The 22,182-nt window shown below is 45.7% G+C and overlaps 1 protein-coding gene across 4 annotated transcripts; it reads left to right on the plus strand.

Annotated features, from left to right (window-relative positions):
• The first annotated feature begins 79 nt into the window (after positions 1 to 79).
• ALDH6A1 (aldehyde dehydrogenase 6 family member A1) lies at positions 80 to 22,117 on the plus strand. 4 transcript variants are annotated; one of them, XM_030559197.1, is made up of 12 exons: positions 80 to 190; positions 1,128 to 1,187; positions 5,968 to 6,042; positions 7,600 to 7,761; positions 8,353 to 8,431; positions 8,735 to 9,037; positions 9,901 to 10,022; positions 10,284 to 10,473; positions 12,132 to 12,313; positions 19,799 to 19,978; positions 20,236 to 20,334; positions 20,636 to 22,117. In XM_030559197.1, exons 1-12 carry the CDS (start codon positions 137 to 139, stop codon positions 20,738 to 20,740), a joined length of 1,611 nt encoding a protein of 536 aa, XP_030415057.1. In that variant the 5' UTR covers positions 80 to 136; the 3' UTR covers positions 20,741 to 22,117. The 4 variants fall into 4 exon arrangements, with proteins under 4 accessions (XP_030415057.1, XP_030415059.1, XP_030415058.1 ...); XM_030559198.1 differs by having other exon boundaries at positions 88 to 190; positions 1,128 to 1,139; XM_030559199.1 differs by lacking the exon at positions 1,128 to 1,187 and having other exon boundaries at positions 87 to 190.
• The last annotated feature ends 65 nt before the right edge of the window (positions 22,118 to 22,182 follow it).

A 22,182-nucleotide genomic window follows, 5' to 3' on the forward strand; every position in this document is an offset into this window, starting at 1 on the left:
ATTGGCCGGGACGAGCGGCACCGTGCCGTGCCAAGGCGTGGGTGTTGTCTAAGTGGCCAATGGCAGCGTGGGGGCGGGCCCCGTTCTGTGAGGGTCTGGCGGTCTGCCCCGGGCTCGGGGGCTCCCAGCAGGCAGGATGGCGGCACTGGCAGGTCGCGGGGCCCAGGTTGGGCAGCGGCTCCTGTGCAGGGTGAGGCCGGGCGCCTGCAGCCTAGCGGGGCCCGAGGGTATCGAGCAGCCCCTTCCCCGTGCCTTGGTGGGGGAGCCCTGTCGTGCCTCCGAGGGGCGGGCCCGGGGCTGAGCTGCTGCGGCTGGGGACTCGGGGCTGGTCTCTCCGGCCTCACCTCTGCCGGACGGTCCCCCGGGCTAGGGCCCGTGTAGCCGCCGCACGAGTGTTCCCGACGGGTTCTCGGGGGTCAGCGTGGCTGCCAGCGCGGCTCCACTGAATGAGAGACCCGGGGTCCGCGATCCTGCCGGGGGGCACAAGTCTTGCACTCGCCCCGGGAGGGAGGGGTTTCTCCGGGGCACACAGCGAGGGGTGGCGGCGGGACAGCTCTCAGACTCGGGCAGCGAGGTGACTGGGGTGCGAGCGCTGGGCTGGGCGGGCTCCCCACAGGGCTCTGCACGGGGTCAGCCTCACTGCTTTGGTGCCACGGTGGACAGGGACTGACGGAAGCGGTTCTCATTGTTCTCCTTGGGGCAGCAGAACGGGGAGCTGCGGGACGGTACCTAAGCTGCGCAGTGGAAACGGTTTAGAACTGCGCTCGTGTGAATGAGGGCAATTGTGCAACACTTTCAAATACGTCGACCTAGCAGGGCTAACTTGAACCACTGAACAGTTGGTGCTTAATCAGGTTCCTTGCCATTGATTCCATTAGCACTTGTTCAGTTCTCTGGCCTACATACGGGAATGATGGTGATCCGTCCCATGGCATATTAACTTGCAACCATTGGTGACTGTCACCTGCATTGTTCCATCAGGATACAATTGACTAATGGACCTTGGGGCTCAGATACCACAAGGCAGGCAGGGACTGGATGAGTCTAACCTCTGCGGAGACCCCAGGATTTGCCTCTTGTGTTTTTAACAGCATTGGTCTCTGTGTCTCTGCCTTTCTTTCATGTAGATCCCCGCAAAAGTAAGTCCCACCTGGTATTCTTCATCCTTCTTCTCTTCTTTCTCAGTGGTGAGTTCATTCTTCTTCCTGATAAGCTTTACCAAAGGGAAGGAATTGGAGGCTCAGGGGGTCCTGGATGCAGGGAAGGGAAGGAGGAGATGCAGATGGCAGCTATTTTGTTAAGCCTCCACATATTTGCATGGCAGGCGCCGCATCCTGGTACTTTCTCTTGCGTAACTCAGGGTGCCCAGTGCCTATCTAATCAGGTGTTATGAAACTAAAGCAAGTTTTTGTGGTTGCATTGCCAAAGGGGTGGGTTTACATGGGAAGAAAATGTATTTGCTGAATTAACATTAATAGATCAGCCCAGCTAGCAGGGCATGAAATAGTTTCAAGTCAGAACTCTAGATAAGGCTGGCTAAAGCTCTAAGAAGTCTGTAATAGCTACTGGGGTAGGTGAATTGTTGGGCTCTTTTCCTCATGCAATGAAACACTTCCTTCACATCTCTCCTTAAAGGTCACTTCCAGGGCTTAAATTTTCAGACACTTTCCTGGCCCTCTTTTCCCCACCTCCCCCAATTTGGGGTTCTGGGCTTCAGTTATAGGGCTGGGAGGGGGAGGTCTCAGGGGCTTCAGCCCCATAGGGAGGGGGTGCCAAGGTCCCACAGGTTTGAAAATATTTACTGGAGCTCTGTTCTAGACAGCTCCAGCTGAATTTAAGGCCTGGTCATTTCTGTCCCTTCTCCTCCATTTGACTTATAGCTGTTTTTCCCTAACACATTCATGCTTTGGGGCTCTTAGTGAAGTGATGGAGGAAAGTCCTAAGGAGCCTTTCTGGTCATTGAGAGAGAGAAATCTGCCTTCTTATTAATCTAACTTAGATATTTATTAGACACAGGACAACTACATTAATAGAACATTATTAAGATTGTAAAGTCAAGTAATCAAAAGTTAGCAAATGCCAGGAGTGATATATCCAGGGTAAGATCCAGACTAATGTGTAGTTGTGTCCCCCTGCCCTTTAACCTTGGGTGCCTTTTCACTGCTGTAGCCACCACTCCTCGCCTGCTTTCTCACAGCCTGCAGCACATAAGTCACTCCAAGCCCTATTGTGAGAGGGCTGCCTGCCAGACTCACACCAGCTTTAATGCAGAGTGACCCCAACACACTCCCATTCCCAGATTTTCCCCCAGAAATGTATGTCTTGTACTGCCCATCCCTTTCCTGGAAAATACAAGCTTATATAAAGTTTGTCATTTAACTAATAAAAATGATAAGCACACTTGCTGTCCCAAGTGGAGTTTCCCAAACACTTTAATTCAAACACACTGGATTAGATAAAGTAATAAAACAAGAGAGAGATTTTAAGCACACACAAGTATGAGCCATATAAGTCAGAATTGGTTACAAGAAAAATAAAAGTAAAAGGCAACTAATGCCTAATTTTGCCAACTAGGGTAACAGTTCTCCATGGCTGGCGTTAGACTTGCTGGGGTCTGGGGCTGAAGGCCAATCCCAATGGTTTCAGCTCAGATTGGTGGGGCTTGGGCAGGTTCAGACTTTGGTCCACCATCCTGGTCGCGTAATAATTTTTGTTGTCAGAAGAGGGTTGCGGTGCATGGAAGTTTGAGAACCCCTGAACTAAGGTAAATTCAGGGCAAAGTCTCACCACGTGATTCAGCAGTTCTACTGGCTGAACTTTCAGACAGGATCCCTCCCCAGTCCAGTGTTGTTTTCTTTGTTCTTCAGATGTCGTGAATGCCATAAGCAGAAAGAAAGGGAGGAATGATTTGTAGTGTCTGTCCTTCCTTTCTATAGCTTTCCCTTCCCCCTACCAAGAAGCATTTCCTGCTTAGTTCTAGGAGACGGAGAGTCTACCTGGATGGGAATCCCAGGCTGGTTTTTTTTGCGAAAATGTAGATTTATTTTTTTTTTTTTACCTATGTCCCTTTTCCTGCTAGGCCCATTTCACCTTGTTTACCCCTGGCTGAGGCAGCAGCTTGCCTTTTGTCTCTGAGGAACTAGTTTGGCCACTTGGAACATGTTTTAGTAACACCACATGGTGAAATCTTACAACTTTACATACAGTATTGCCACACATTTTACGGGGAAAATAATGATAATCAAACTATGAGCTTTCAAATGATATTTCACAAGGCATGCTTGTACAAAGGTTATTATAATAGTGCACAAGGGGTGAAAAATAAGATCGAGACCGTCAGGATTAAGATGGCACATGCAACCTTAATTCATCCCCCTTGTGCATATTGATTCTGATGGTCTTTAACTACATGATCATGCATATTTTTTCCACAGGGCCCCTGCCTCATTCAGTGCATAGAAGAATGATGCTTTATTCAATATTTTGTTTTCTTGTCATTATTCATTGTGGCTCCAGGTTTATTTACTGCACACTATTCAAACCCTGCTCTGAAGATAGAATTTTTACTGTCCTCAAAATGGGCTTTTTTGTGGTGCTCTCACCAGAGTACCTGAATGTTGTACAAACAGTAATGAGTTTATCTTCATAACACCCCTGTGAAGTGAGTTGAAGTGAGGTGGTGATGGTATTATCATCCCCAGTATACAGATGGAAAAACTAAGACAAAATGAGGCTAAGGTCAAAAATATTCTTTAATTTTTTTATGCCCAATTTCAGACACCTAAAAGCTGATTTTTCAGAGTAGTTAGCATTATATAGAGCATTATGTGTTCAAAGCATAGCTCCCCTTGACTTCATTTGCAGCTCAGTGCTTGGCACTTATGCAGATCAGATGCTAAGGTCTTGGGTAAGGCACCCAGAATATGAGCAACGTACAACTAGTGACTACATGTGCAAAGTTTGGTTTAAGTGATTCACATGAGAACTCTGTGGCAGAGACAGGGATGGGCAGCATTCAGCCATCTTAACCATAAGCCAGTCCTGCTCTTCCTGCAGTCCCCTGCCTCATTCAGTACAAATCTTCCAACTTCTGCAACAAATAAGGCAGGGGCCCTACAGACAAGAGTCCCCTTTAATACTCAGCCCTGATTTATCACCAGAATAGGCCCATCCTGTCCACTAAACAAGGTAAGGGTCCTGTGGGGAAAAAAATGGTGATGATGTAACTGAAGACTGTACCATATTGCAGACACACAAGGGGCTGAATTAATGTTGCACAGGCAGCCTTAATTCTGGCATTTCCCAACTTTTGATTGTTTGACTTCGTAACTTAAATAATCTTCTTTTAATGTAATTTTTTTGTGTGCAATTTCCCAGCTCTTAAAAAAAGCAAATTGAGGGGAAAAAAATCAGAAATTCCATTATGTGGCATCATATTGACACCTCATGGGCCATTAGCTGGGTTGGAATCTTGAGATCCACCACAAAGACCTCAGTTACTTCACTTAATGGAGTAACTGATGCCAATAGTAAGTTGTCATCCTGTAGTGGCCCAGCAGTTGACGGAGAGACATGCTTTGTCAATGAGTTTCACAGATATTTGCTGACCACTGAGGACCGGTGAGACTCCAAAGGCTTGGGTTCTATTGCAGGCTCTTTTGTTTATCTTTTTACAGTGCAATGTTCGTAATCAAAAATAATAATATAAAGTGAGTACTGTGCACTTGTTATTCTATGTTGTAATTGAAATCAGTATATTTGAAAACGTAGAGTAACATCTAAAAATATTGATAATGAATTTAAATTTGTATTCTGTTATTGTTTAACAGTGCAATTAAAACTGCGATTAATCGCAACCATTTTTTAATCTAGTTTGTTTTGCATGAATTGCATATATTAACTGTGATTAATTGACAGCCCTAGTTATTACAGAGAAAATCCAGATTTACCCCTGCACTGGAGGGCACATGCTTTGTGGGGATGTCACTTGTGCAGCCTAGTCATTCATAAGAGCAGTGAGAGGATGGAGTACATTCAACGAGGAGGGAATCTTTGAAGATTATAGCTGTTATAATTGAAGTCCCTACTGAGCATGTGCAAATTGCAATTCCTCCCCCATCCCCAAGTGGGTGGATTTGTATGGTGACAGCAAAAGGCATCTATAAAATCATGACTGGTGTGGAGAAAGTAAATATGGAAGTGTTATTTAGTCCTCATAACAGAAGAACTAGGAGTCACCAAATGAAATTAATATGCAGCAGGTTTATAACAAACAAAAGGAAGTATTTTTTCATACAACACACAGTCAATCCATGGAACTTGCCAGAGGATGTTGTGAAGGCCAAGTCTATAACAGGGTTAAAAAAAGATCTGGATAGGTCCATCAATGGCTATTGTCCAGGATGGACAGGGATGGTGTCCCTAGCCTATGTTTGGCCAGAAACTGTGACGGGATGGACAGTTGGTGGTTACCTGTCCTGTTCATTCCTTCTGGGGCACCTGACATTGGCCACTGTCAGAAGACAGGATACTGGGGTAGATGGACCTTTGGTCGGACCCAGTATGGCCACTTTTATGTCCCTAACACAAAGGCCATCTCCCTGCCAAATTTCAAGTCTTTGATCCAAAACTTTTGAGTGTTAGTTTTTTAAAGAAAAAGTTTCCAGAATTTGTTAACTTGCGAAACAATGTAATTTCTCTTAGCCTTGCTCTCAGAGATGACTAAACCATTCTGGCTGAAATTTTCCCCCCAAAATTGACCCTTAAGAGAGACACCTCGTATAGAAGATTTCAGCTTGAACTTTTAGAGTCTGCCAAAGTTATAAGCAACTGAACACAGCGTCTTTTAAATGGGAAGCATCGGGCAACATTAAAAATAGGTGGTGCTAGCAGCCTCTTCTGTAAGGTATCTAAGCACAAAAGGGAGGCAGAAACACCACCCACTAACCTGTGCTTTGTCTTCTGCAGCCAACAACCAAATTGTTAATTGATGGGAAGTTTGTTGAATCCAAAACTACCGAATGGATCGATATCCACAACCCAGTAAGTGAAATTACCTCTGCTGCTGTGTGGGCCCTTGCTGTGATCAGAAGGGGGTTCCACCTCACTGAAATTACTTGGGGAGATGCAGGGAATGTGACTGTCTTGCAGTTGCCTTCTTAGGGGTCAACTGCCTTCTCAAGGTTAATGCCAGACCCAGTAGAAATGATGAATGCTGCCTTTTCTCCCCTAGATGGTAGATCTCTGAGAGGAGACTTAGGCCTCTTTTTCCACTCTGCACACTGAAGGGGCTCTGTGACTAGTACATCAAGTTAGTAAATGGTTTCTGTCATAGAATCATAGAAGCACAGGACTGGACTTAGTGATTTGATGTAAGCCTGAAGGTAAACTCCTGGCAGAGACTGATGTAGACTGCACCTCCCCTCCAAGGGGGAGGAGAGAATCCTGGCTAGAATCTGAGGTTCTTTTCTCCACTTTTGATGGAGCTGCAATGTTTAAGCTGTGAAATTCCAGTGAATTTGGCATCAAGTACCATGTTGGATGCAGTTGCTTTATGAGTCTGGTCTCAGAACTCAGATTTTGTTAAATTCCTTTCTGTGTCTGCTTCTAGGGGACAGATTCAATTGAGACTGCATGGAGGGGGATCATACCTGACCCTTGCATCAGGTGTCTAGACAGTGGGTTCTCAGACTTTTCTGTGTGGAGCCCCATTTTGACATTATAGTTATTTTTACATATTGTTCTTGATAGTGATCAGAACAATGACACTCATTCAGCAAAGTTGGCTCAGCCAGCTAAACTCATTGTATCTAGTGAGGAGATTCATTCTTTGCAAGGCTACTCGCTTTCTTGTTTTATTTCTTCTCCTCTTGCTCTGAACGGTTACTTATCTTTATTTTGCAGATGTCTCTCTGAATGATGTAACTGATGATCTCTGTTATGTCAAAACAATTTTTTAAAAACCTACATTAAAAGAATGTTATGGTTGCTAAAACAAGCTCTCAAAAGATAGGAAATGCTGGATTTATGGTCGTCCATACTAATTATGATATAGTACTTAACTTCGTAATCACTTACTGATTTTTCCAAAGGACCTATGCCTCATTTAGAACACAAGAGGAACAGCAGATGAGACTGTTATACAGAGAGAGACTGCTGTCCTTAGGATCCCATCTTATGCACAGCAGATGTGTAGTGAAGAGGCTGAGAGATACAGGAAGCAAAAAGAATATTATAGTTAAAGCACTGACAATACTGAACCCAGGAAAAATGGGTTCCATCTCTGACTCTGCTACAGTCACTGTTAGGCAGGTCCCTTAAACCAAAATGTTCAGAGGTGGCCGCTAACTATTTGTTTTCTCGATACCCGTCTTGAGACACCTACAGCTTGATTTTCAGAGGTGCTGAGCACTCAACTTTAGTTGAAGCTGTGTCCTCAAAGTATGTGAGGGGAGGAGTTTCTGCCTGACTTCAGGGAAATCATGTAAGTATGGTTCCATTTTAGAAGGCTATCAGATCAGGGATGTGAAAGAGCCATTGAATGGCTGAGGGAGATGGCATGAAGAGGATGAGTTTTGATATAATTGGTTGTTCCATCAGGCCACAAATGAGGTGGTTGGTCGTGTCCCGAAGGCCACGCAGAGCGAGATGGAGGCAGCTGTGACTTCATGCAAAAAAGCTTTACGGAACTGGTCAGAGACATCTGTTCTGAGCCGCCAGCAAATCTTGCTGCGTTACCAGCAGCTCATCAAGGACAACCTGGTGAGACGCTTGAGTACTGTTGCCTGGGCTCATGGTGGGGCAGTGCTGCCTGGGTTTGTGAGCAGAATGGGGGTGGCATACCTCGTGCCAGGAAAGGGATGGTGTGGTGCTCTTCAGGCCCATGGGGACAAAGAAGGCAATATTGCCTGCAGATGCAGGGAAGGGCAGATTGTTGGTTGCATTTTATCTTTACACCAAGTGCTGTTTCAAGTTGTCTTGAGGTTTAATGGAGTCAGTGAAGGCAAAAGGGAGAAATATCTGCAAGAGTTGTTCTCACTACAGCTTTGCAGTTCTAAATCCCTAGATTGCATGGCTGTGATGCCACAGGATTCAGACTGTCCCTACAATTCCAGTTGTCCTAATTAAAACAGTCCCTTTCTGTAGGTTGTTGGCTTCTCACACATACAGTGATTCATTAAGAAGTAGCAAATTGGGTAGTGTTTCCTTTCCAAGCCCCTCTTTGCTGGTCCATTCGTTGCGGTATTTGGCTATTTGTGGAACAGTCTATCCTGCTTCTACCTCCCACTTGTGCTGGTTGACCCTTTTTCTTTCTTTCTCTCTCTCTCTCTCTCTCTCTCTTTTTATTTCCAGAAAGAAGTTGCCAAACTCATCACTTTAGAACAAGGAAAGACCCTGGCTGATGCTGAGGGAGACGTATTCCGAGGCCTCCGTAAGTTAGTGGCTCCTACCACTGTAAGGGGCTTTCAGAAGCTTTGGGCAGGGTAAAAGTCCAATGAGCAACAGGGGCTATAGAACACAAGAAAGTAGCACCCTTCAGAGCCTATAAGAATCCATTTACAGCCAGCCAAGCTACTGTGTTTGGCCATGCAGGGAGTGTTCATGGTGCATGGGAGCTGTAAGTTGTGGGGAAAGATGCAGGAAGAGAGAATTTCATTGTGGCATTGTAAAGAAAGCAGTTTTGAGGATGAGTGGTAGGAGCTCACTCTTTGGCATATCACCCTTTCTGCTGCAGAGGTGGTTGAGCACGCCTGTAGTGTGACATCCCTCATGTTGGGAGAGACCCTGCCCTCCATCACTAAGGACATGGATACTTACACCTTTCGCCTGCCTCTGGGAGTGTGTGCAGGGATTGCACCATTCAATTTCCCAGGCATGATTCCTCTCTGGATGTTCCCCATGGCCATGGTTTGTGGTAACACCTTCTTGATGAAGCCATCGGAGCGTGTGCCAGGAGCACTCATGTTCCTTGCTAAGCTGTTACAGGACGCTGGTGCCCCTGATGGGACTCTGAACATCATCCATGGGCAACATGAAGGTAAACTCAGGCTAGTCTGCTGAGTTGGCTACAGAGTGTGAGGGTGTGTTGGGGCATGTGTCCTTTGAGGGGAGGCATAGAGATGTTAGGGTTTCCACTGTTATGAACCAGCACGGTGTTTGGGAAATTGGGACAAGGGGGATCCAGGGAAGTGCAAGGCTGATGATACAGGACGATAGAGAAACCTTTAAAGAAAGCAGGTGGACAGCATTTAAATCTGGATGTACATTTAGATTCCTGGGATGGTCTTTCCAAAGTGTCCAAGTGCCTTTGGAGTACAAGTACCATTGACTTAGGGTACTTGTACTCCAAAGTCACTTAGGCACATCTGAAAAAAATCACCCTCAGAGCCTAAATTCAGATTTAGGAGCCTAACTTGAAGCACCCAGTTTGACAGATTTTGGGTGGTTAAAAAGTAAGAGGAGTTCTGGAGCTGGAAGAACATCAAGATATAAAGGATAAGGAGTTCTGTGAACTCCAGTGTGTAGTAGGGACGGGAGTGGGAGAAAGTGGCTGGAGTTCAGAAGGGCAAAGGCCAGGGTGAGTGGAGGAGCTGGGATGTGGCTGCTGTGGGGACAGAGTGATGAGGATTGGGGAGCCAGGTAGGAGAACAGAGGGGCGGTGGTTCAAGTGCTGGACAGTGAGCAGAGGGAGGGGATGGGCAGCAGTGGAACCCTTGTAATAGTAGTACATAGGGGGGCAGGAATCTGGGTGCTTGGGCTGTGGATAGTAGAGGGATGAGCATTGTGGAGATGGGGGTGGAAGGCCGGAAGGGACCATTTTGATCAAAATGGTCCCTTCAAGCATTGAACACTCTGGAGAAGAATTTGAGTCCCATATAATGAGCTGTTTCCTTTTTGAAGCTGTGAATTTTATTTGTGACCATCCGGATATCAAGGCAATCAGCTTCGTGGGGTCCAATCAGGCTGGAGAGTACATCTATGAAAGAGGATCCCGGAATGGCAAGAGAGTCCAGTCCAACATGGTAATGCCCCTCAATGTAGTGGAGGTTTCAACCTACAGGCTGCTACTCCCTTGTATACATGCTTAAGACCTTTTCCATTCAGTGTCTGGGACTGACTTGAAGTTAGGCAGTTGGATGTGCTGAGAGAGATTAAGCTTCCCTTTCTACTAGGATGTGAGCAGCTCAGTAACAGTTAAGATATGAAGTTGTCACTGCGGAGCTGAAAAGAAAGTGGGCCAGGTGTTCTTAGCAGTTTGAGATTGTATATGTCTTGTATTTCAGGGAGCCAAGAACCATGGTGTGGTGATGCCCGATGCCAATAAGGAGAACACCTTGAATCAGCTTGTTGGAGCTGCTTTTGGAGCAGCTGGCCAACGCTGCATGGCCCTGTCTACAGCCGTATTAGTGGGAGAGGCAAAGAAATGGCTGCCAGAGCTGGTGGAGAGAGCCAAGAACCTGCGAGTTAATGCAGGTACAGATCTGTTTGGTAGCTTCAGGTTAAGCCCCTGGGTTGTGTGTTTTTGTATATCTGGTACATTGCGGTGTGTGACTGTGAGGTCTTGGCTCCATGGTTTTGGTGCATGGAGGTGGGGGCTGAAGACTGCCTGCTTGGAGGCTCCGTGGGTGTGTGACAAGAGGTCTGGATTCAGCACCACATGGCTGGGGTGCTGAGGGTATCTGTTGTGAAGGAGGGCTTGACTGTTACTAGAACTCTAGTTTTACTTTCACAACATCAGGCAGTTTATAACTGTGGGTTTGGGGTTTTGTGTAAAAAGGCTCAGCCCTGCCTTTAACGTAGCAACTCCACTTATAATATTAACAGACTTTTCTTCTAGGAATGTTTCCCTTTCTTCCAATATGTGTTCAGTAAAGCCCTTCGGATGAAAGCATATATCTTTCGGGGAGTGGGGGGGCGAGAGATAAGTCAATCCGCTGTTGGATTTTGTAGTTGATGTAAACAAAAACGAAACAAAGGTAGTTGATGTAAAGATCTTTGCCATTCACATACATCTTTATTGAAAAAAATTGAAAAACTTGATACATAGATTGCTTTGCATTTCTTGGATGTTCATTTTCCAGCTCCATTTATAGGCCTTGTACAATGTATTTCTAATTATATGTGAATTGGGTTTTTCCATTATATTTTATTTTTAACTTTATTGCACTATAGAGCTCTCTATTGAGTTATATTGTTATGTCTGAACAAAAACGTAAGTAGTCCCCCTCTTTTCTGCCAGCATAGATGCCTTCCCTCCACCCCATCTCCTATTTTTTGAAGAGATACTTTTGAGAGGACCATCCTATTAATGAGACATCATTAACGGAAGTATTACAGTTATATTGAAATGAGCCTCTTGCTATTTAGGACTAGCTTAACTAAAACAAAGACTTAAATCATTTTGCATCTTCTCCATTCTAATTCTCCTTAAATATGTTTGTGGACCTCCAGCATACACCGAGTCTCCATTTGAGCAGCCAGTTGGAGGCATATCTGGATTAAAGATTGATTTAAAAAAAAAATTAAATTCTCTCTCTCTCACACACACACACCCACTGTACAGGGGAGTTAAAAAGTCAAAAGACAGACTAAAAACAAAAAGGCTTCATTATATTTTTTAAAGCTCATGGTTTCTGAGGCCAATTTCATGATTTTTCAGGATCCGACTCATGATTTTTAATCTCTTGAGATTGGCAATACTGCAGACTAAACAAACTCAGTTCACTTTTGACTCCATCTTATGCTTGTTTTTAGCAGCTATCATGTGTATCATATACAGGACAAGATGACCTCTTGTTACCTTTCCCCCTCTATGGTTCAGAAAGGCTTTTGCAAAACTTTCAAAATTTTCAGAACTCACCACAGCAGCTGTCAGCTCTTTGTGTTTTGGGTGTGGGGACCTCTGTCTCTGTGATTTGGAAGCATGGGGCTTTTCTGTTGATTAGGGGATCCCCTATGGGTTTGGAGTTCAGGGTCTCTTGGTTCTGTGTGTTTGAGTTTTGTGTTCCTCTCCTACTTGATTTTAGGATTCTTGTATCTTTGCTGGGAAGGTAGTTGTTGGTTGTTCTTTTTGAATATGAAACTATGAAGCCATCACAATTCAAACCTTTCCCTGCTTCTGTACTTCAAAGGAGACCAACCAGGAGCAGATCTGGGGCCCTTGATCACCCCCCAAGCTAAGGAGCGGGTCTGCCACCTGATTGAGAGTGGAGTGAAGGAAGGAGCTGCCCTCCTCCTGGATGGACGAGACATCAAAGTGAAGGGTTATGAGAAAGGCAACTTTGTTGGACCAACCATCCTTGCTAAAGTCCAGGTGAGCTAGTCAATAGGCTGGTTACTGGATGCAAAGGAATGAAGTATTTCATAAGTTTGATGGAAAGAGTGGCACTTGTGGTCTGCCCAACACAGCTAGCAATGGCCCAGTGGGCTTATCAGCCTTGATAGGCTAGCTGGCAAACTGCTGCTTCAGTGTGTGCATTTGAGCACTTAAGAGATGTTGCATGTATTAATTGGGCAGGGTAGGATGGTTAAGGTTCCAACCTCAGTATATCCTGAAACCTGGATTGGAGAGTGATAAGTGAAGTGGTCTGTGATTGGACTGAGAGATGGGAACAGATGAAGCTTGGAAATTGGGAGGTAGAAGAGCATGGGTGGGGTGATATAGGTAATTAATTGCCAAACCTGCAGCTCCTATGTAAGAAATTGGTGGTTTGGAATGACGGTGGGAGAGTTGTAGGCAATGTGAGAGTGCAAAGGAGAAGGATGGTGGGTAGGGTGCAATAGGGTTGACTGGCAAGCAAGATATATGCCAAGTTTTAGTGATGTGGTCACACAAGCTGAGAGGATGGAAAGCTAGGAGTTATGGAAACACAAGCAAACCAGAGTGGATAAAAAATAATTATTAAAAAAAAATGTATTTTTTAATTTAAATCAGATTTTTTTGATAAAATGCTTTTTGAGGAAAAAGCCTATCTAAAGATAGTTTTAATTAAGATACATTATAGCTCAAAAATATCTCATCATGGAATAGGGATTATACATTCTAATTCTATAGTATGAGACAATATATTCATGTAATGTTTAAGAAAAGTTTTATAAATGAGTTCCAGTAGTTCATGGATTAAGGACCCAATTTTATGGTGTTCTATGGGCTTCTGTATAGATTATTTAGGTTAATCTTTCTATCTACCCAATGCTCAGTCTAGAAGATACCATTAGAGATGCTTAGTTTTGCAGTTTTCAAACTGGATTTGTGTCTCCAGAGGTAACATGCTTGTTAACAGCAAAAATGTTTTTAAATAAACAAATTTAATATACAGAAGTGAGAAATTACAGACCTCAGCTCTATTGTCCCTCTGCAAATTTGTGTACAGAGTCAATCCCTTACCTCTCTCTAAAAGTGCAAAGTTTCAAAAAGTTCAATGAATAGAAGATTGTTGGGTGCGGAATAGATCAGGACAAGAAGAAGTCTGGAGATAAACGTGAGAAGCAAGGGACATATGCTTGTTTTGTTAAAATATTATATGTTTGCTGCTGAAGAAAAAAATCCAGAATACTTAACATTGTTGTTTTAGATAAATACAACAATTTAAATGTCTATCTGGTGATGATCTCCTCCTAATACAGCATGGCAAGAAAATCCTCCAAATATTAATGATTAACCTGTTGAATTGGAGCTAGTTCATCTCCCAGTGACTTCATAAATATCTGCTTCAATTACCTTTGCTAAATGAAATAACCAAACAATCATTCATTTTCTGATATAGCTGTAAAACTAATCTGAAAAGTTTTCAAAATAAATTACTGTTTAAAAATGTATAGTGTGTACCTTCTAAAAATGAAACCTACATCTATCTCTGAGTTGTGAAGAATATGTATTAAGGTTATAACAACCAACAAGAATGCACTTTTATGTAGAAAACCATGATTAAATTGAGTCTTCCTGACTAGTGACTTAAATCAAACCCACCCATAAACCAGTCCTGACTGAATCTAGGGCCCTTGATCAGCCCTCAAGTGGAAGAGTAGATTTGTCACTTGACTGAGAGCAGGCAGTGGATGTGGTAGTTGGGCATGACAGATGGCAGGGCATGGCATTGGGGTTGGTAGCTACCAGTGCATGAGGGACAGTGGGGCATGCAAATTCAACAAGGACAAATGCAAAATACTCCACTTAGGAAGAAACAATCAGTTGCACACATGCAAAATGGGAAATGACTGCCCTAGGAAGGAGTACTGCAGAAAGGGACTGGGGCGGGTCATAGTGGTTCACAAGTTAAATATGAGGGAACAGTTTCAAAAAATATGTGACCATAATTCTGAGATGTATTAACAGGAATGTTGTAAGACGTGAAAAGTAATTCTTCCACACTACTCCGCGCTGATTAGGCCTCAACTGGAATATTGCGTCCAGTTCTGGGTGCCACATTTCAGAAGGATGTGGACAAACTGGAGAATGTCCAGAGAAGAGCAACAAAAATTATTAAAGGTCTAGAAAACATGACCTATGAGGGTAAATTGAAAAAAATGGGTTTGTTTAATTTGGAGAAGTGAGGACAAAGAGGGGACATAAGTTTGCAAGTACATAAAAGGTTGTTTCAAGGAAGAGGGATGGCCTAGATAATACTTAGAGCTTGGCTACACTTGGAGGTGTGCAGCACTTTGAGTTACAGCTGTCTTCGTACAGCTGTGTAGGGACAGCGCTGCAGTGTGGCCACACTGACAGCTACCAGCGCTGCAGTGTGGCCACATCTGCAGCATTTGCAGCGCTGTTGGGAGTGGTGCATTGTGGGCAGCTATCCCACAGAGCACCTCGTCTCATTTTGGTGCCGTGGGTTGTGGGAAGGGGACGGAAGGGTGCGGGTCATTCCGCTTCCTGTCCCAATGCCCCATGGTGCATCGCTTCACATCCCAGCAGTCAGTGTTTTTCCGTCCACGTTTGGCGCCATCGTGAGTCTCCCAATGGTTTCTGTGCAGTGCGATTTCTGTGGGAAATGGAGCCTGAGCTGCTGAGGACTTTGCTGATGAGTGTCGCCAGCACATCACGTTTGGCAGTTGAGCTATTCCTTCAGCTCCAAAGTGACAGTGAGGAGTCCGACGATGATATCAGTTCGCCTGACACATATGACACTAAAGTGCTTGTGGCAGTAACGGAAATGCTCAGCACCGTGGAACGCCGCTTTTGGGCTCAGGAAACAAGCACTGAGTGATGGGATCACATCGTCATGGAAGTCTGGGATGACGAGCAGTGGCTGCAGAACTTTTGGATGAGAAAAGCCACTTTCATGGGACTGTGTGAGGAGCTCGCCCCCACCCTACGGCGCAAGGACATGAGATTGAGAGCTGCCCTGCCAGTGGAGAAGCGGGTGGCTATTGCAATCTGGAAGCTGGCAACTCCAGACAGCTACCGATCGGTCGCGAACCAGTTTGGAGTGGGAAAGTCGACCGTTGGAATCGTGTTGATGCAAGTTTGCAGGGCCATTAATCGCATCCTGCTAAGAAGAACCGTGACTCTGGGGAACGTGCAGGACATTCTGGATGGCTTTGCACAAATGGGTTGTCATGGTATAAATCCCCACTCTGAACCTTAGCGTCCAAAAGATGGGGTACCAGCATGAATTCCTCTAAGCTCAATTACCAGCTTAGTACTTGTAGCGCTGCCACCAACCAGGAATTCCAGTGCCTGGTACATTCTGGTCCCCCCCCCCAAAAAAAAACCTTGCCCGGGGACCCCCAAGACCCAGTCCCTCTGGATCTTAACACAAGGAAAGTAAACCCTTTCCCTCACTGTTGCCTCTCCCAGACTTCCCCTCCCTGGGTTACCCTGGAAGATCACTGTGATTCAAACTCCTTGAATCTTAAAACAGAGAGGAAAATCCACCTTCCCCCCTCCTTTTCCCTCCCCCTCCCAGACTCTCCCGGAGAGAGAAAGTAATCCTAACACAGAGAGAAATTTAACCTTTCTCTCCCCCTTCTCTCCTTTCTCCCCACCAATTCCCTGATGGATCCAGACCCAGTCCCCTGGGGTCTCACCAGAATAAAAAAACAATCAGGTTCTTAAACAAGAAAAGCTTTTAATTAAAGAAAGAAAAAACAGTAAAAAGTATCTTTGTAAATTTAAAATGGAATAGGTACTGGGTCTTTCAGCTATAGACACTGGGAATACCCTCCCAGCCTAAGTATACAAGTACAAATTAAAATCTTTTCAGCAAAATACCAATTTGAACTCCTTTCAGCCAAATACAAATTTGAACTCCTCCCAGCAAAATACACATTTGCAAATAAAGAAAACAAACATAAGCCTAACTCGCTTTATCTACCTAGTACTCAGTATTCTGAACTTATAAGAGCCTGTATCGGAGAGATTGGAGAGAAACCTGGTTGCACATCTGGTCCCTCTGAGCCCCCAGAGTGAACAACAACCAAAAACTAACAACACACACAAAAAAACTTCCCTCCCTCAAGATTTGAAAGTATCCTGTACCCGATTGGTCCTCTGGTCAGGTGACAGCCAGGCTCACTGAACTTGTTAACCCTTTACAGGCAAAAGTGATATAAAGTACTTCTGTTCTATTAACTCCTACTATCTGTTTATGACATGGGTTTCTCTAACTGTGGAGGGGCGATAGATGGGACGCATATTCCTATTCTGGCACCACCCCACCTAGCATCCGAGTACATTAATCGGAACGGGTATTTCTCTATGGTTCTCCAGGCACTCGTGGATCACCGTGGGTGTTTCATTGACATTTACACAGGCTGGCCTGGAAAGGTGCATGATGCACGCATCTTTCGGAACAGTGGCCTGTTCAGGAAGCTGCAGGCCGGGACTTTTTTCCCAGACCGGAAGATCACAGTAGGGGACGTTGAAATGCCCATTGTGATCCTTGGAGACCCCGCTTACTCGTTAATGTCTTGGCTCATGAAACCGTATACAGGGAAGCTTGACAGGAGCAAGGATCGGTTCAACTACAGGCTAAGCTGGTGCCGAATGACTGTGGAGTGTGCTTTTGGCCGTTTAAAAGGGCACTGGCGATCTCTTTATGGGAAGCTAGACTTTGGGGAAAGCAGCATCCCTGCGGTTATATCCGCGTGCTGTACCCTCCATAATATTTGTGAAGGGAAGGGTGAAACATTCAGTCAGGAATGGACCTCCGAGGTTCAACACCTGGAGGCTGAATTTGCACAGCCAGAGCAGGGCTACTAGAGAGGCCCAGCACAGGGCTACAAGGATTAGGGATGCCTTGAGGGAGGAATTTGAGGCTGAAAGCCAACAGTAATGTTTGGTGCCTTGCACGGGAGTGAAGTGCAGTGGTTACAATGATTTGCAGTGCCTGTTTTTTCCTTTGGGTACGGTATCTTTCACTTTCTGCAATAATAAAAACTGTTTTAAAAGCCAAGAAATCATTTATTGAAAAGAAAGTAAGTAAAAGGGCAGGAGGGTAGGGTGGTGAACTGTACAGTCAGAGGTTTGAATATGTCCTGCCTGGAGTGCTGTGCAATGACTGCTGCACTTCAGGATGAAAATGTTGCATGGTGATGGGGGTTGAGTGCAGAGGGTAAGGGTTGTAGTTCTTACGGCTGGTAGGTGAACGTACAGGTGTTGGGGGCAGCTGGTGGTGGTAAGAACCTGGATGCTGGATGCTGGAGAAGGGGGTTTTGAGCTGACATTGGGGAATGAGCTTTGGGGGGATGGGGGCATGGTAGTGCTCTGCCTGCATGGCTACGAGTGACTGGATACTGTCTGTTTGGCGCGCCAGGAGGCTTATCAGCTGCTTCATGCTTTTCTTCTTAGCCAATGCCTTTCTCCTGCTTTCTCTTTCCCTCCAGTGCTGCATTTTTTCTCTCCAGTCCTGCAGCTTCTTACTCTCTCTGGCAGACTGATTCATAACTGCTTTCACCATATCTTTTGCTTTTTCATGGCTTTTTCCTCAGGTTCTGTAGCCTTTCAGCAGTCTCTGATACGGCCAGTTGAGAAGTAGTAGTAGTCAAGGACACTGTTATTAGAAAGACAAAAACTGAAACATTTAACAGAGAGGCAGCATTGTGTATAATCACAGTGAAGAGTTTACAGTCTCACTTTAGCATACTTTCCACATACCAAACAGAGCACAGAGAGCCCACAGCAGCGAAGACATGGTGAGTAAGGGGGAATGAGTGCAGGAGTTAATTAATCCTGGAAGCTATCTCACTGCTGCAGGTCACCTGGGAAGGGGGACTGATTAGTTCAGGGCTGCACTGGGGTTTCTGTGCATTGGGGAAAGCAGAGTTGCAGGGGGACCTACACTGAACACGATCCCTACATTTTCCACAGGAGTTAATCCTGGAAGATATCTTACTGCTGCGGGTCACCTGGGAAGCAAGGGAGGGTCTTCTGCAGCAATGCGGATTCCGCCCTGGCCCCTATGCAGCTTGTCTGTGTGCAGCAATGGCCCCCCCACCCCTCGCAGCACAGTGGTGCAGATGTGTTAGTCTGACTGGGACAAGGACCACAGTGGCTCTCCCTATAAACTTGCACAAGTGCATTGCCCACGCTCTGCCAGAAACTTTTGAAGAGATTACTGACGCCAATTACCGCGACGTGATAGACCACATCAATGGGCTATTCCACATCTAGGCATGCATGCATACAGCCCTACCCCCCTCCCCCCCGAAACATTTCCATCATGAAAATAAAAGCTGCTTACCGGGAACCCACTTCTCTGCTTCTTCTTCACCAACAAGTTCCAGCTGCTGCGACTGGCTATCTTCCACCTGGCTTGAGAAGAGCTCCTGGCTGCATGCCTCCTGGGACTCCAGGGTGACTCCCCCCAGCCCAGTACCCTCACTCTCGGTTTCTTCCCCCCCCCCCCTCTCCTCTCCCCGCTCTGAACTGCCATTGAGGTTGTTGGATTGGCAGTGGGGTCACCCCCAAGTATCGCGTCCAGCTCCTTGTAAAAACGGCAGGTCGTGGGGGCAGCACCTGAGCGGCAGTTTCCCTTGCGGGCTTTGCAATAGGCACTCCGCAGCTCCTTTACTTTAACACTGCACTGCGTCCCGGTCATGGTCCCTTTCCAGCATGGCCCTTGAGATCTGCCCATAGGTATCGTAATTCCTATGGCTGGAGTGCAGCTGTGACTGCACAGCTTCCTCCCCCCAAACACTGATGAGGTCCAGCAACTCGCCATTGCTCCATGCTGGGGCTCGTTTGGTGCGTGGAGGCATGGTCACCGATTGATTGCACTCCACACCTGGCTGAGCAAACAGGAAGGGGATTTTTAAAATTCCTGGGGCATTTAAAGGGCAGATCACCTGAGGCCAACGCAGTAGAGTGCAAACTGATGAGCAGAGTGGCTGAACAGGTATTCTGGGATACCTCCTAATACCCTGGAGGCCAATTACAGCACTTTTGGTGGCCACACTTGTGGAGCAGCGCTGCAATCATTATACCTGAGGCAGAGCAGGAGTACAGCCAGTGCTGCAGCCAGGGAGATGCAGCGCTGTATGTGCCTTGCAAGTGTGGACAGTGAGTAAATTGCAGTGCTGGTGGTGGGTTTACAGTGCTGCAACTCTCCAGTGTAGCCAAGCCCTTAGTCCTGCCATGAGTGCAGGGGACTGAACTAGATGACCTCTTGAGGTTCTTTCCAGTCCTACAATTCTGTGATTCTATGCAGGGTGATGTCTAGTGAGGTGAAGGATGGTGAGTGATGATGGGAATGCTCTGAGGGTTTGATTTATGTGTGGGGTGGTCTCTACTGTGGGGGTATCTTTGGCATTTCCTTGACATGAGTTTTGTTTTCTGCTGTTTCTGCTTTGGCAGCCAAGCATGACCTGCTATAAGGAGGAAATCTTTGGGCCAGTTCTAGTGGTTCTGGAAGCAGACACTCTTGATGAAGCAATTGAGATAGTGAACAGAAATCCTTATGGAAATGGAACTGCAATCTTCACCACCAATGGCGCCACCGCTAGGAAATACTCCCACTTGGTGGACGTGGGGCAGGTATGCATCCATAGGATAATGTATAGAGTAGAATTATTCCCATCCGTGCTTGCCATGTACATGAGACACTCATCTAGTCCTGGCTTCTGATTTCTGTCTTAAGGTGTCATAATGTTTGATTAGGTAACGTACTATTATCTCATAGTTAAGGAAACTGGATCTAGTATCTTTCAGGGGAAGAGAAATATGAGGCTGTTCTGTTGTTACAATCTGGTACTTGTTCCTTCTATTAATATGGTGGCTTTACTCTGATTTAGGTGGGTGTAAATGTTCCAATACCAGTGCCTCTGCCCATGTTCTCCTTCACTGGCTCACGTGCTTCTTTCAGAGGAGACACCAATTTCTATGGCAAACAGGTAACTCATCAAATGAGGAAACATAATGTGTTTTTGCTGCTCTGTGAACCTAGTGCAGGAAGCCAGGTGGAGGTGAGGGAAGAGACCAACAGATTGTATTAACACGGTGGAGATTTGTGAATGGAGGGAGAATTGAGCAATGTGTTTTATTGCTGGGGCAGAGACCTCAGGATGTTGGGAAGGGCAGAGAAGCTACTGGCAGCTCCCATGTTGGAGATCTTTGTACTCTGAAGGTATAGTGGGAGGCTTACAGGAGTACCAAGGCCAAATGTACAACCCTTGTTTCTCTCATTTCCTTCAGGGGGTGCAGTTCTATACACAGCTGAAGACTATCATCTCTCAGTGGAAAGAGGAAGATGCCACAGTTACCAAGCCTGCTGTAGTTATGCCAACCATGGGAAACTAACCAGCTTTTACAGGGGTACCATCCGTGGTGCCCTTCACCTTCTGTGCTACAAACTTCTTCCAGCTGTATACTGACTGCTTCTATTCCCTGTTTCCCTGGGAATAGAAAGCCCTGTTCTCCCTGAGATCTCTATTTCCAAACAAATCAGGGAGCTCCTCATGTAACGCACAATCTTAAGTTTTCTGTTGCTCTCAGCAATTTTTCAGCTAATTGAGTTTACTTTCTCCCCAGAAGAAACACTCTCCTTCAGTGACAGGTCAGATGACAAGCCTGGGCACAAATTCTCCCCTCCCACCAACCCTTCAAACTGAACTTGCACAGGCTCCATTTTCCACTATATCTGTCTTTAGTCCCACTGATTCGGTGCTGCAGCTTTCGCCACATCCGTCTCTGGTTCAATATTCTGATTCCACCTCACTCTGAGAAATTCTCCCTGTTGCAGAGAAGTGGCTTTCCATTATGGGCAGGTAGCAAGTTTGAGAGTGTCTCTGAAGTTCTGGAGAGTTTAACCCCATACCCACTGAACAGTTTTGAAGGGCCTGATGCTTGGGAACTGGCTGCTTTAAGAGTTTCACAAGGTGGTCTACTGGGATGCTTGACTGAGTATCAAGGAGATTCCTGAGTGTAGAGTGAATCCTACCCTACCTCGCTCTGGTTGGAAACTTTGATCCCTATCATCTATGTATCCTGCCAACTCCTGTTAGTTCTCAGCTCTGACTGTTAGCTGAAACCACTTGCAGGGTGATGCCTTCTATGATAGCAGCAGTGTGCCTATGTGCTCTTGACCATGGAAGCAGAAGCACAACCATATGTATGTCTGCTCCTGGCTGGTGTTGTTCAAGCCCTCTGAGATGGGGTGGAATTGGCGGGAAGGAGGCATTTCCTTCCTCCAAAGGCAACCAATCTGAATCTTTTGGTTTCTCTTCCTGATGGTCATATGTCTATGCTGCTTCTGCCCACTACTTGATTCACTGTCACACCTGCTCAAGTGTATGTGCATCTTTTAGTGACTGCACGCCCTAATGCTAGTGACAGGTGAGGTTCTGTTAGCCTATGTGATAAAGGTCTTTGCAACTGGAGATCTGGAGTTCTATTCCCTGGGTGGGTGGGGAGGACTGGGTTTGAGCTGGTGACTCATGATGCAGCCATGGAGTAGTTAAGGAAAGGTCCTGGGATGGGGTAAGATTAAGGGGACATTATGTTGGCTTCACTTGGACTCTGCTATAAGTGGCAGGGACTGGCAGAAAGTTGCTTCTTGCACCTGAGGAAAATCATGCTATTTAAGAAATTCTAATCATGATTCATTGGTCTAATTGAACAAACTGAATGTGAACACTTTGTATCCTGCCTTCTGATAAAGATGCCTTTTGTAACTGACAGTTGCCTGACTTTAATCCAACTGCTATGGTGCCACTAATTTTTGTGTATTTTCTGTCAGGTTC

This window comes from Gopherus evgoodei, chromosome 4 (genome assembly GCF_007399415.2).
Source record: "Gopherus evgoodei ecotype Sinaloan lineage chromosome 4, rGopEvg1_v1.p, whole genome shotgun sequence".
Taxonomy (NCBI): Eukaryota; Metazoa; Chordata; order Testudines; family Testudinidae; genus Gopherus; species Gopherus evgoodei.

What these genes read in the sequence shown, in the direction of transcription:
- ALDH6A1 (XM_030559197.1), top strand. Translation starts at nt 137, where the DNA reads ATGGCGGCACTGGCAGGTCGCGGGGCCCAGGTTGGGCAGCGGCTCCTG. An exon ending in GGCAGCGGCTCCTGTGCAGG is followed by an intron (nt 191 to 1,127) that starts GTGAGGCCGGGC and finishes TCTTTCATGTAG; the next exon opens with ATCCCCGCAAAAGTAAGTCC. An exon ending in GGATCGATATCCACAACCCA is followed by an intron (nt 6,043 to 7,599) that starts GTAAGTGAAATT and finishes TTGTTCCATCAG; the next exon opens with GCCACAAATGAGGTGGTTGG.